Source organism: Talaromyces atroroseus (genome assembly GCF_001907595.1).
Source record: "Talaromyces atroroseus strain IBT 11181 chromosome Unknown scaffold_3, whole genome shotgun sequence".
Classification (NCBI taxonomy): domain Eukaryota; kingdom Fungi; phylum Ascomycota; class Eurotiomycetes; order Eurotiales; family Trichocomaceae; genus Talaromyces; species Talaromyces atroroseus.
This window is the reverse complement of record NW_017971435.1, coordinates 2555269-2569525: the sequence shown is the minus strand read 5'-3', so window position 1 is coordinate 2569525 and position 14257 is coordinate 2555269. Positions and strand designations below refer to the sequence as shown.

Sequence of the window (14257 nt, the reverse complement as noted above, 5' to 3'; positions counted from 1 at the left end):
TTACGATCCGCGGAACAGGAATTGCATGTCTTCGGGAGTCAGCTTCTCGAGTGCTTCTCCCTGGTCTTTATTGATCGTGCCGTTGATCATGTTGGCCTTTTTCTCCTGAAGAAGCACCATACGAGATTCGACTGAGTCCTCGATACAGAGTCGTGTGATCACACACGGACGCCGTTGCCCAATACGATGGCATCTATCGGCACTCTGCCATTCTGCTGCGGGATTCCACCATCTGAAAAAGAGTACCGCTGGTTAGCGCACTGCGCACTGAAATATGCCTTGAAGGGAGAGCATTTGGAGTAGGTGGCATTGAGTACTTACGGATCGACGATGAAAACCCGAGACGCCTCTGTGAGATTCAAGGCTACTCCCCCAGCCTTGAGAGAAACCAAAAACACTTCGACGTCGACATTCTTCATAAAGTGATCAATGGAGTTCTGGCGCTGTGCTGGAGTCATGCTGCCGTCGAGCATCACTGTGTTGAATCCTGCCCGGCGCAGTCGCCATTCCACCAATTGTAGCATGGACGTAAACTGGGAAAAGACGATGGACTTGTGCGTCTGCTTTTGGCTTCGTAGTTTGTATAAATCATACACGAGCATCTCAATCTTCGTTGACGACGTCCAATCTTCCATTCGGATGCGGTTAATAATCGAATTCTTTTTGACCACGTCTTCCTCTTGCTCTATCTCAGGCTGCTCGAAATCAATTGACAAAGGTATGTGGCATCTGGGACAATCAACGATGGTGTCCGCATCGAAAGACCGCATATAGTCTTTCGCACACTGTCGACAAAACTCGTGATGGCAGCGGGATCGAATGGGGCTTTCGGCAGGCTCGTCGCAAATGTTGCAGACTAGCACATTCTGCCCACCTTCCGCATGCTTCTTGAGAATAAGATCCGGATGGTTTGCCACCTGCCTCATCTGCATGATCAATCCAAAGATGTTGGCGTAATTGTTAAGCATAACACCACGGCTAACATAAGTGTCGAACTGCCGGGTAGAGTTGGTCATGATACTGCTGGAGAAATCGCGCTCAATCTCACCAAAGAACTCATTGTGTATAATGATCCTGCGATTTTCCCAAAGTATGAGCTTCCAGTTTCATTATGAGAAAACTTTAGAACAGTACTTACCGCTTGGGTGGAAGCTCCATAGATGCGGTGTGATCTCTTTTGATTCGTCGAAGCATGATTCGATCCGTGATGAGACGGAGCTTTTGCAACGCATCCTTACGTGCTTGCCCGCTACTCTCCGTAACTTTGAAATGTCAGAATGAATTACGGAATGCTCCATGGAAATTTTACTTACTTGGATTAAGAATCTCCTGATTGAAGACGGAAACGTGACTAAATCCACTATGTAATAAGTGAGTTACTTGCCCTACCGAGTGCACGGTGAAAAGAGGAGTTTACCTGTGTCTGCAATGGGTACATTTCTTCTCGGCATCCTGAGACCAGTGAAGCTCCTGGCACTTGCACATCTTGCAGAAATAGCAAGCGAATGGGCGTACTTCAAGGAAACGAAGAAGGGAGAAGAACTCTCCGATACGGTTTTGGACTGGAGTTCCGGATAGACACCATTTGTAAGTAGATTTCAAGGCAAAGCACGCACGGGCAACACTCGTTGTACGTTGCTACATGATATCAGTATACAGTCGATCGGCGGATAATGCAGAATAGTTACCTTGATGCTGTGCGCTTCGTCAAGTATCAAGCGGTGGAAATCTATCGAATGAATCACGCCTGCAAGCCCAGTTAACAGCCCATTTTTTAAGTGATTTCGAGAGAGACATACTATTCTCTTTGACAAGGCCATCTTCTCGCTGCCATCCCTTCTGTTCCTTACGATACATCGATTCCAAACCCGAATCTGAAATTTTGTCAGCCAAACAAGTGGGACATCATGAAGATATGATGGCCTACATGAAATCATGATAACGTCGTAACTTAAAAGATCTTTTCTTTTTAGATGCTTTATTTTGGGACTTGAATTATGGTGAACGAGTACTTTGAGCTTGCCATCGGTGTATTCCTGTGACTAGTCAGGCTTTTCTCTCTCTCCTTTGTTTTTTTTTTTTTTTTTTTTGAAAAAATAAAGGGAATATAAGTACGAACCTTGATTTCAGACTGCCACTGCATCAAAGCCACCGGAGGCACAACAACTAGGGACGGCTTTCCCACAGGGTAGTCTGACATGAGTAGCGAGACAGCTTGAATGGTCTTGCCCATTCCCATCTCGTCACCCAATAAACCCCCCTTGTACTGAGTCTGTTCCTGTCTCATCATCCAATTAAGCCCTTCAAGCTGGAAAGACTTAAGCGTGCGGCTGATGCCTGTTGGCTGCGCTGCTTGCACAGGTATGATGGGCGGCGTATCTTCCAAGTCTTTCCACATGCTGATAATCGATGGATGCTGTTTCTCAAGTTTTCTACGCTCTCTTGCAGCCTGCTCTATCGTCAGCACTATAACTAAATTTATCCTATATCATATAATTCTTCCCTACCCGTGGTCCCATTGGATAAGGAAGTGGCGGGGCAGGTTCTCTCGCACTTCGCCACGTTCTTGCTCTCGTAGCTCGTGCTCGCCCGCGTGTTGTCTTGGAGGTCCTGGGTCGTCGGCTCGTAGGCGGCCTAAACTCCGGTATGGCATTCTCTTCTATTCTAGGCAATTCCGCTTCCACTTCGCTTACATTGTCGTCAGACGAATACACATAATCCTCTTCATCACTTGTGTCCTCTAGCTTATTGGCAAAAGTCGAGTCAGCATCCAACATAGGAATATCGTCGCCATCAATCAACTGAGAGCTCGGTCGTGAACGTAAGGAACGTCGTAGTTTTGGCCCACGAGGTACGTGACCATGATCAGAAGACTCATTCCAGTAAGGCGAGAGTTCGTCTTCCGAATCTTGGATAGTCTGGTCGTCGTCTCGTTCGGTAAACGTCCGTTGACGCTTGGCTTCAATTCCTCCATATTCTTCAAGTTGTAACTCACGAGCCAGTGCGGCATCGGATGATTCAGTTGAGATATTACCATTGGCCATTTGAGAGGCACTTCTCTTCCGCTTGGTTGACGTAGATGAAGGAAGTGCAAAAGTGCTCGAACGAAGCTGCTGAGCCCGAGCTGACGCACTTATTCTCGTTTTTGGTTGTCGGCGACTGTGATCGGATTCAGGTGGAGTGACGGCCACACTTGTGGCTGGAGTATCGTCCTGGACACTCTCATCTCGTGAGGTCGAGCCGACAGACGGCGGGGAAAGCGACGACGCCTGAGAGATAGACTCCTTCATTTTGGTAGGAATCGCAACCTCGATCATGACTGAAGAAGTCCTTGTAGCGCGACCAGTTGGTTTCAAAGTCGTCGGTTCAGAGTTGGGTGTTGTCTGCACAGCGTCGTCCTTTAGGCTGCGTGAGAGCCGGGCAGAGCGGCGTCTCACCGGTAAAGTATTCGGAATCGGATTCGTGAGGGCAGGGTCTGCGGTGAAAGCCGTCAGTCGCTGGGCACATTGAATCCATTGTCGCAGCCTTACCATCGGATGACAGGTTACCAGGCGTACCTGGCACCTTTGCGAACACCCGGCGTGCCATATCGAGGCAAATACGGATGCGAGACTAAGTGAGCCTTCCCTCAGTGTCTGAATCCTCAGAATCCGTGTTCTGCTCTCGTCAGAAGCCTTGAAGGCAGCGAGCCAGAAAGGACTGAAAACGCTGGACGAAAGATTATCGTCTTAAGCGTAACGGGAGCATCTGATTGGCTGGAGTTCGTCGAATGCCGTATTAGCGGGTGGGCCGCGGTTGCCTGGAAAGCAAAATTCCCTTATCCCCTTATCCACCGATAACAACGGAAGGAAGGCGCGATCAAGACCGATCGGAAGGGCGCCTCAAAGAAAAAAAAAAGGAAAAAGAAAAGAGGAGAAAAAAAAAACCCCCCATCGGCACCTCCGCGAAAAGGAAATCCTACTGGCCAGACCTCGTACTCCCTTCAAGAACGTCTCACTTCCTGCTGCTTCTACTTTCCCTCTTCTTGAGGCTGATGATGCCAACGACCCCCACTCGGCCGATTCTCGCGTTAAGTGGAACGCGAAAGTGTCACGAGTTCCAGTGACCTTCCCATTGAGGGTAAAGTGGCAGACAGCCTGACTGACAAGTCTTTGCATTTCATCTTCACAAACAAACAGCATTTCGTGGACCGAGTCGTCAAGATGTGAGTATAGCACCATTTCATCCTTGATATTTGTTGTTTTCATTTGTCTGAGACTCAGATGCTGATTTCGAGACATACACAGGTCTACCCGGCGGCAGACTGGCAATCAGATTAGGGGGCCGTAAGTCTATCTATTACTATGCCATTGTCACCACTGCTGGTGAATACATATCTGACTCTTACAGACACTCGGCCCTCACCGACTTTCTGGCGGTAAGCACCAACTTATATTGTAATTCACTTTGGAGCTTATCTTCTGTTCGCTACAAACAGCGGCTAGATGAGCATCATAGTGGCTAAATACTAATTATTGCCGCCGTGCCAGTCGAACAACATTTCTGCTGCCCAGATCCAAAATGATTATCAGCGGCGCGTGCGTGAAGCCGAGCGTCAAGCCGAACGTGAGCAGAGAGAAAGTGAAGTCGCCAACGAAGAATATGATGACGAGGATACCGGCGAATCGCCCGAAGAAAGAAAGAAACGCAAGCGAAAGGAGGCTGCTACTCTAGCCAAAATCAAGCAGAGTAAAGAGTTCGCTCGTCGCAAAGCTCGCCGCGACGAGGGAGAAGACGATGATGATATTGCACGGGATATGATGTGCCAAAAGTCAAAGCCATTGCCCGGACAGTTAGAGAACTGTGAGCTATGCGAGAAAAGATTCATCGTCACACCGTACAGCAAAACTGGTCCCAATGGTGGCCTTCTCTGTGCGAAATGTTCCAAAGACTTGGCGAATGACGAGAAGAAAGCAAAGCCGAAAAAGGCTGGGCGCAAAAGTGGTCGTCGCCAGAACCAAAGCAAGCTACTCGATGGCATAGCTCAACAAGGGGCTCCTAGTCTGGTAGAATTGTGTACCAAGGTGGGCTACTATTTTCTATCTTGTAGTACTTAATAACTAACTATCTTTTCTAGAAAGTTGCCGATAATATTAACGATGTCGAGGAGTTTGGCGACGTGCCCCCGCAGCTTGTTCATCGACTCAGTCAGATCTTATCGAAGAGGCGTGTTCTCACTCCTCGTACGCTTCAGCTGTTTCTCCGCCCGGACTTTGATTCTATTAACATCTACGACTGCGGTAGTAAGTCTTGGCTGCAATCTAATCTGTGTGCGTCGCCCAACTAATCTGCAATCCAGAACTAGAAACGGACGATTTTGAGAAAATCTTTGCCTTCATGCCGTTGCTGCAGAATGTCAATCTTCGCTTCGCTGGTCAAATGAAGGATAGGGTTCTAGAATATATGATGGAACGCCAAGTCAAGCTCAAATATCTGCAGCTTGACGCTGCTAATCTTGTCTCGGATGGTTGCTGGAGACAACTTTTCATTAGGCTTGGCCCCCAGCTTGAAGGCTTGAGACTATCAAATCTTGATTGCTCCCTAGACGACGAGACTGTCGAGATTATGAGCAGACACTGTCTGAATCTTCGTCGCTTGAAACTCAAACAATGCTGGAAAATTGGAGACAAAGCAATTGCTGCCATGGCCGACTTGTCGAATCTTGAACATCTCTCTCTCGATTTCCTGCAAGAAATTAAACCGACACACGTGGTCAATCTTGTGGAGAAACTTGGGCCTCAACTGCGCACTCTTTCTTTGCATGGTCTCCACGACGCCGATGATCAGTTGCTTGATGCAATTCATAGGCACTGCTCTCAGCTCGAGAAGCTACGGCTGTCTGATAATGCCGTCTGTACAGACAAAGGGTACGTCAGCCTGTTCTCAGGGTGGTCGAACCGACCTTTGAAATTCGTCGACCTATCATCTACGCGGGATGCCGACAACTCCAATCCAGACGGGCCACAAGATCCTGTAGGACTAGCGACGAACGGCTTCCTGGCCTTGATGGAACACTCGGGTTCTAGGCTGGAGAAACTGAACATCAGCTCCTGCCGTCATATATCGCGTGATGCCTTTGAAAAGGTGTTCAGTGATGGCCGGGCGTACCCCGCCCTAAAGGAGTTGGACATATCATTTCAGACGGTTGTGGACGATTTCCTGGTAGCATCGATCTTCAAATGCTGCCCATCCTTGCAGAAACTGATTGCATTTGCATGCTTTAATGTGAATAACGTGCGAGTCCCAGCAGGAGTGGCACTGATTGGTGGTCTCCGGGCACAAGATTCCATCGTCGTTGAGGGGACGGACTACTGAACTGTAAGCATTTCAGAGACTCTTCTTTTTTTTGGCTTTTCCTGAGGCGAGCGAACAAGCTCGTATCCATGATACCATGCTAGTCAGACAATTTAAGTTTGACCAATTCAAATTTAACTAAACTATTTCTATATAACCATGGCTCCAGTAAAATTTGCGTAGCCCGGAATGTGAAAATTTCTCTCACTGAACATTCCGTACAACACCCAACCCTGTTTTGTGTGTATGTGTGTGTGTGTGGAATGTAACTAGGCAATGGCCACTGGGAGCGAAATCTAAATCATAAAAAATATATTCATAGGCGACAGTACTATACGAAATGTGTAGGGAGAATAGCTTCGAACCATCAGGATCCAGCATCGAGATATACTCTGGCCTAGCACTGGTGGAGAACAAGCTATATCGCTATCGGATCGTCGTGGCATCTAAATTAGTGTATGAAGCGAAGCTAGGACTATTAGTGAGGCTACCTCGTTAGCCTACAACATGCGTTTCCTGACATATGATCTCTGCACCACGTACTACGAATCGCAACACGTACGTAACGATAGATCAAGAACTACTCCGTACGCGTGTATATTTATTTATACAAAAGCGAGACCGATGACGCTCGATCTGTCTCGCTGCATGGCGCTAACAGGCGCTTGTCTCTCACATTCCCGCGCTAGCTCGTTCGGGCCTAGCGTTGATATCATCTGTCGATTTCGATTTCATCCCTTTTTTTGCCCTTTTTTTTACCCTTTTTTTTTTTTTTTTTTTCTTAGAGTTCCACCGCGGAGCGAGCTAGTTGACAGGATCTGTAGCTCTGCATGCTTACGTATCCGTAGGCATAACTCGCTAACTATACATAAGTTAGTTACGGGCACATGGATAAAGCGACATCCATCATAACTTGTATGGCACTAGTTAGTCTTAGAACCCCTGAATCAGCCAGCAGCAGCAGAAGAGACTGCTCTAGCCTCCAGTCAGCCGCATCCAATCAGCGATGCCATCGCCACCACAGCCTCCAAATGCGTCGATGCTCCGTCCGCCGTCGTTTTACATGCTCTTCTCTGATCATCCATTTGGCATTTCGGCCCTGAGGAAACATCGTAGAAGACAGTGCAAATAATCGTCATATTGACAGGGATAACCGCGTAGAACAGAAAACAGCCAGCTGTTGTCGGCACATTGCTGCTGAAAGCCCAAGTGAGACCTGGAGTGGATGGCCTGGCCGGAAACGGGGGTAAACAACGAGCCTCTTGCCCGCCCGCCAGCAGCATACCGGAGCTGCCACAACATCTCACGAAAACAGAGTCCTCTCTCTCTCTCTTCTCGCCTTCTCGTCCTCATCCTGCACTGAAGCGACGCTCATTTTGTGTGTTTTATTTTATAATTTTTGTTCTCTTCTGTCAATTTTAATAGTCTCGTCTCGTCTTTGTATACCATCACCCAGCCAGGCACACAGCCTTCCGATCCAACTACGCTGCGGTCTGTGACTGCCGTCTGTTCCATCCCTCTCTCTTTCTCTCACGCGCACACACACACATCCACACACACACACACACATCCACACGTCGACGCCTCAGACGAACTTTTCGCCTTTCTTTCTAATCCCCTAACCGACCACTTGAACTTCGGTTCGTTTTGCTGTTGACGCCCGCGACGGAAAGTCGGCCTTTGTCTGGGCGGGTGACTGTGTCAGCATCCACAACCAGCTTTACGGAGATACCTTCTCGATGCCGATCAAGCTACCCAAGGGCTTCACCCGGCGGAAGTCCTCTGGAAATGTTCTCGATGAGATAGAACAGGCTCCCGAGTCGTCGTTTCGGGTAATTGAGCGCTCTGATGGGCCCACCAAGGCGAAGACATTTGGTCCCAATGAGGGTCGCTACTATCGCCCAGCAACTGCGGAATCCGACAATATATTTGCCGGCATAGAAAAGCCTCTTCCTCATAACAGGTGCGTTGGGAAAAACAACAACAACACATGACTTACGTGGCTTAGTGCTTGGCTGACAGTTGACATTAGAGGGAGCGGGGGGACTCACAACTCGACCTCGACTACAGGTTTATACGACAGCTCGTCTTCCGCCCGTTATAGTTCATCTTCAACCCTCCCTTCGTCTACCGACGTGCCTATACATAATGACCACCTCACTAGAGGAATTCATGACCTGCCCGTGCCCCCGGTGCCAGAATCCCCATTGTTCTCTCTGCGTGCTGCCGGCCGTACCTTTTCTTTTGGAACAAGATCGCAGCGTGCATCAACTCCGTTATCTCAGCAGCCACAACAGCCGTCCAGTGCGTCTTCATCGGCCGCCAGGGACCGAGCCATGACTGCAAGTTCAGCGAGCACGGCCATTCCCCCGAAGTTGCTGGATTCGGACCTGAGTCTAGGTGCGAATAACGACGACAATTTTAGTAATATGTTTGAAAACTTTGGCAAACGGAAAAGTGCTATTCTCATGGAATCTGCGAGTTCGGTAACGCATCCTAATTCCCCCCCCCCCCAAAGTGCCCGGCATTTGTATGGTTCCTCGAGCAAACTAACGTTGTACATATAGGGCGATGTTAAACCGAAAGCTTACCCTACTTCTGTCAACAACGAACGAGGCGTCCAATTGGCCCCGATTATTATAGATCGGAAGCAACCAGTCGAACCATCGCCTTATTCGTGGGATAGCCAGACCTCATCTAACTCACTAATTCACGAGAAGAAAGAAAGTGATGCGACACCTCGCGGAAAGACGGAAACTTTGGCACCCTCTCGTTCCATTCTTTCTTCAAAACCTACATCACCCATGTCACCTGCTAGCGAAAACTCTACGACATCATTTATCCCTCAAGGTGACGACGCTGAAATCGTCCGTCAATCTATACTTCTATCTTCGAACAAAAACCTTCAGCCCTCTACGTCCGGTAGCCCAAATCCAAATACAGATGAAGAAACCCCGTTATTCGAGAATGACGAGATTATGTCTAGCGCACATCTGGCCACACAATACGAGCAACGACTGTCTTCAACGCCCACTGTTCAGAATAAAGTTATGACGCCAGCTCAATTTGAACATTACCGCCAGCAGAGAGAACTAATACGGAGACTCAGCGACGCATCTCACAGTGATACCTCGGAGGCAGAAAATGAATATGAAGAAGACGAAGACGAGGTGGAGAAGAGCCGAGAGGTAGCACGACAACGGCGCAAGCAAGAGGCTCATTTGTCCGTCTACCGGCAGCAGATGATGAAAGTCATCGGACAGCAAGTCCCTGCTACTACTTCTTCCGACTCTCAATCCCTTCGGCCAGTATCTGAACGAGGCAGTATCAGCACGCCGAATCTTCTTGCACGCACGTCAACACCTGGTTTGCCATCAATTAAACAGGACGTTGGAAAGAATAGTGATGGCGAGGATGATGAGAATGTGCCGCTTGGAATACTAGCTGCACATGGATTTCCCAACAAAAACCGACCACCTACTCGGCTGAATGTGTCCAGCTCAAATCCAAACCTTCGGGTATCATACTCTGCCTCATCCGGCCTGGCCGCTAACGATCAGGGATCAGATCCTCGAAACAGCTTACCTGTGTTTGCACGTAATTTACCTCGGGACCCTTACTTCGGCGCCAGCATTGTCAACGCTCCAAATAGGGAAAGTTTGGCTATGAGTGGTGGTGCTCCCGCATTCGCAAACTCGCCGTCTTCGACTTCCTTGCCACCTGGAGGTCTGGTTGGTGTCATTGCGAACGAGGAACGAGCACGGGCGATGCGAAGAGGAAGTCCCAATGCCCAAGCCTCGGGAATCGCACGTCCATACTCTGTGGCCAACATGTCCCAGATGAATGTTGCAGGTCCTTGGAACATGCCAGGAGCTGCACCTCAATTCCAACCACCTCCAGTGATGACGCCAGGAGAACAGGCACAGATCCAAATCTCTCAGCAAATGACAGAGATCATGCAGGTCCAGGTACAGATGATGCAGCAAATGATGCAAATGCAGGGTCTTTCGGGCGGACAACAGCCGCAGATGAACCCCAACTTATTGCCAGTTCCTAGTCAACCTACCATGACAGGCGCGCGCCCGCTATCAACAGCCTCATCGTTCCATTTGCCCTCTAACCCACCTCAGGTCGATCAGCGAACTCTAAGCATGTTGGATCCCAACATGTCTCGGTGGAATCTTAACAATCGGCCTGCCTCGATACACCCAGATGCGATGGGTCGCCCCATGACGCCTCAAGGATATACTCCCTCCATAGCTCCTTCAGAACGCAGCAATGTTGGATTAGCCTCCCGGTATCGGCCCGTTTCAGTCGTCGGGCAAGATTCACAAATACCTCGTACATCGACGCTTACGTCGACCTTGAAACCATGGAATGAGAACCAACGCCCCAAGTCGGCTGCTATGCCGAGTCATTCACAGCTTGCAAACCGCAAGTCTACATCATTAGCTACGGTGACGGTTCGCTCTATAAGCGCCCCGAGCCAAGAGACCCTCACGGGAAAACAAAATCCCAAAGGAGCTGCTGCCTTGGACGATGATGACGATGATGAGGGCTGGGCAGATATGATGAAGAACCGCGAGAAGAAGAAGAGCAACTGGAAGTTGAAAAAAGAGACATCAGCTTTAGGAGACCTCTTGCACATGGTTCGCTAAGAAGCGACTGTGACGACAACGAGAAGTTTTGAAGCCCAGCTAATCCTAAATTTCTTCCACCTCTTTCGTTGCTTAATTTGAACCACGTTTTCACGGGGTTATACTTTTTTTTCCTTTCTTTTTCATCATCTTCTACTCTCTTCTTTAAGAGAGTCCCAACTTCAGCCGTTTTCTCTATGTATTTTCTATAAAGAACTATCCTACCGTCGCACCGCTATACTTGTTTTGGAGGAGTCGAACAAACCACTCGGGTCATGGGCAGTATTTTCACGAATCGAAGCATTTTTTTTTCTTATCCAGTTTTTCATCAGTTTACAGCATAATGAGAGAGAAAGGAAGAACGAGAAAAAAACAAGGAACGCATATTAGATCTACGATGTACAGGACCCCCGACATCTGTTTTCTTTTGTTTTCCCGCTTCTCTTGTGCCTTCATCATATTTTCCTTCGGTTTTGTTGATTATTTTCTAGAATTTGGATTCTGTCCTCTATATAATTTTGAATCATTAGTGTTCTTATGCAAAGCTTTACAGACAGTTGCGTTTTTTTATACTGCATCTAACGTGCTAGGATTGAGAGTGTCGTTAGAAAAATGACAAATTATAAATGGAGCAAATAGGGTTTATCTGGTTAATTATTTGAAAGCATGTTCGTATGCTCTGTGTATGCCACTGTATGGAGAAGTTGCAGAGAACCGGTTGTGATTGGCCGAGACCCATGGCCAGTCACGTGCCGATACGTCCCGATATTCTTTTCAGACGGAGCCATCATCGCCAATCATCTCTCTTTCTCTGCGTGACAGTATCTGACTCAGTTATATTTCTAACCATCTACTTGAATTTCACACATCTTGGAGAGACAAGAAAAGAAAACGCTTCAGATTTTGGATTATATACTTGACATTTTTTATTTGATATATACCTTTCTTTGCTTGGAACATCTCTTTGAGAGCAAATACCTAATTGGATATCTCGTCGATATGAACGCTCCAGACAGGTGGGTTTGTTTGGTGCCTTCCTGCCCTGCAAGTTTCCTACAAAAGAAGGAAGTTACCGGCGACTTTCTACTCCTCCTTCCAACTCCATGTCTCTCGCCTTCTTTTCTCCCTCCTTCATCTTCATAAAGTGTCCCCTCCATCATCCCTATTCAACCTGATACTTGTCATCAAACCCTGTTGTGTCTTCTTCCACAGACTCTCTCCCTCCCCCTTTTAATACCCTCCATTTGGATGCAATCAAGAGACATGCCTTGGACGCAGGACGGGGAAAATGCCGGTGCTGCATGGAATGGAACGCGGTATCGCGACGCTTCTGCTCCTCCTCCTGATGGGAACGTGCCACAGAAGTATTGATTCCTTATATCTTCGTGGACTTGAGAGTCATTCATCACTGTTATCGTGTTCCTCGACTGTGAAGCTCTTTTATGTATGGGGAAGCTGACACTAGCGAAATTAGGACCGAGTCCTTCATATTGGGCGAAAGTGAGAAGAAGATAGAGGAAAAGGCAGATACACGTACGTCTTCTCCTAGTACCCATCCTGCGAGATCTGGTGGGCTCTGACATTCTATTTGTAGGAACTCCATCTACATCAATATTTACTATCAACAGAGAAGATCATACAATGGGCAACCTTCTCCACAACCGTCTTTTACAAAACCGCCATGTCACGTTTGCTGCGTACAAAGTATGTCGCTCCAGGAACTATTCTCAATCTAATCCTGACTGGAGCTTGGATGAGTGAGAACTATAACTAACTGTCGGAAAAAAAAAATCAAAGGTGCCACATCCCCTCGTTCACAAGGTTGAGCTTCGCGTACAAACAGATGGCGAGATAACGCCCAAGGATGCTCTCCTAGCTGCCTGCCATGACACTGTCAGGGACCTTGGTACGCTGTCACGTGAATTCACCAAGGAGTTCGAGCTTCGAAAGATGGTCGGGGCTTCTCAGCATCAGAATGGAACTCAAGACGGTATTTGAATGGAGATGATCAAATCCCGGCGGTCGGTCCGCAGTTCTTTCTTCATATAGCATACAACAACATTTTTTTACTTAGGCGTTCTATCTACTTCATCATTTGTCTTCTGTCTTCGGGATTCTTAAATCGGGTCATATTTTTTGGTTGTTATTATGATGGATCATGATCTTTATCTGCTGATATCAAATCGTCACGGTATACGACTGTTGTTAAAATGAAAGCTTGCTCGATCGCGCATTGAGCTTCATGCTTGAGCTTCCTCTTCTCACTTTCACAGACAAAGCTGTTAATTACTATGTAGGTAATATCTATTTATAGACGGATTGTTGCCATAAGAGCAAGTGTCGAACTGCCAAGCGTCCAAAATAGAGTAACATCTTTTAGAATTTTTCATAAATGTTTCCCCTGACAATATAAGAAATGTCCTATTAGATTCGCGCATAGCATGTTGAATTTTGACATGATGTCTTGATGCGTAAACCGGTTATGGCTAGCGCATAGTGTACCGTGGCTGCGCCGCTGCGTGGCTGCGACTCTCCCGCTCCGGCCGCTCCTCATGTCAACAACATCCAACCTCTCCACTCACTGCTTGCAAGCTCCATGATCTGTAGCATGCCAGCTGCTTTTCACTCGCTGGTGAGCTATACTGTCTGACTCTCGGTTCTTTCATTTCCATGTCGATAATATACTTGTAAATGTATTCGTCTTCGAACTCCTTTCTCGGCGGCGCAAACAGCGCTCGTCAGGGACAACCACAAGCATCACCTTTCGGACAGCCGCCACCGCAGCAGCAACTACAGCCAGGATTCGCTCAGCCTGGTCTCGCCGCCCAACAAACAGGGTTCCCTGGCACTCAACTCCAGCCTCAGTATACTGGATTTCCAGGTAGTGCTGCTGCTGCTGCCCCTCAACCAGGCTTCCAGTCCTACGGCCAACCGTCGCCTCAACCGCCGCAGTCGCATTTACAGCCGCAATTCACCGGTTTCCCGGCCCAGAACCAGCAGCTATCCGCCGCGCAACCACCACAAGTTCCGCAGCAGCAGCAGCAAGCTGCATTTCCCAATGCGTCGGCTGCTGTGCCATCGATCGCCGTGCACAAAACCTCGGCCCAGGTCGCGCAGTCCTTCCAAGATATCGATGGGGCCCGGCCCCCTTTGCCACCGAAAACTGGCTCGAGGATACCGAATATTAGGCTATCGTTTATCACGGCCCAGGATCAAGCTAAATTCGAGCAGTTGTTCAAAGCTGCTGCTGGAGATAGCCAGACATTGGATGGTTCGCGCCCCCCCCC

The 14257-nt window shown here is 48.2% G+C and overlaps 5 protein-coding genes across 5 annotated transcripts in view; 4 read left to right on the top strand and 1 right to left on the bottom strand.

Moving 5' to 3' along the window:
- Positions 1 to 3588, bottom strand: UA08_03921 (hypothetical protein; the record flags this gene model as incomplete). Its single annotated transcript, XM_020266274.1, has 12 exons — positions 1 to 232; positions 322 to 1074; positions 1139 to 1262; positions 1314 to 1360; positions 1418 to 1638; positions 1689 to 1747; positions 1800 to 1874; positions 1928 to 2036; positions 2120 to 2466; positions 2508 to 2634; positions 2694 to 3475; positions 3531 to 3588. 12 exons carry the CDS (start codon positions 3586 to 3588, stop codon positions 1 to 3), a joined length of 2934 nt encoding a protein of 977 aa, XP_020121114.1.
- A 972-nt stretch (positions 3589 to 4560) lies between these two features.
- Positions 4561 to 6354, top strand: UA08_03920 (hypothetical protein; the record flags this gene model as incomplete). Its single annotated transcript, XM_020266273.1, has 4 exons — positions 4561 to 4577; positions 4616 to 5063; positions 5117 to 5282; positions 5339 to 6354. 4 exons carry the CDS (start codon positions 4561 to 4563, stop codon positions 6352 to 6354), a joined length of 1647 nt encoding a protein of 548 aa, XP_020121378.1.
- Positions 6355 to 8072: 1718 nt separating this feature from the next.
- Positions 8073 to 10991, top strand: UA08_03919 (hypothetical protein; the record flags this gene model as incomplete). The annotated part of the gene is made up of 3 exons (XM_020266272.1): positions 8073 to 8296; positions 8342 to 8819; positions 8901 to 10991. 3 exons carry the CDS (start codon positions 8073 to 8075, stop codon positions 10989 to 10991), a joined length of 2793 nt encoding a protein of 930 aa, XP_020121379.1.
- Positions 10992 to 12233: 1242 nt separating this feature from the next.
- On the top strand, positions 12234 to 12968 carry UA08_03918 (hypothetical protein; the record flags this gene model as incomplete). Its single annotated transcript, XM_020266271.1, has 4 exons — positions 12234 to 12334; positions 12445 to 12503; positions 12565 to 12674; positions 12768 to 12968. The coding sequence occupies 4 exons, from the start codon at positions 12234 to 12236 to the stop codon at positions 12966 to 12968; spliced, it is 471 nt and encodes a 156-aa protein (XP_020120927.1).
- A 693-nt stretch (positions 12969 to 13661) lies between these two features.
- UA08_03917 (Actin cytoskeleton-regulatory complex protein pan1) overlaps positions 13662 to 14257 on the top strand; it is a gene marked incomplete at both ends in the record, with an annotated part of 4644 nt that continues 4048 nt past the window's right edge. The window contains one exon of the mRNA XM_020266270.1: positions 13662 to 14241. Coding sequence (XP_020120926.1) covers positions 13662 to 14241 — 580 coding nt within the window. The remainder of the gene's footprint in view (positions 14242 to 14257) is intronic.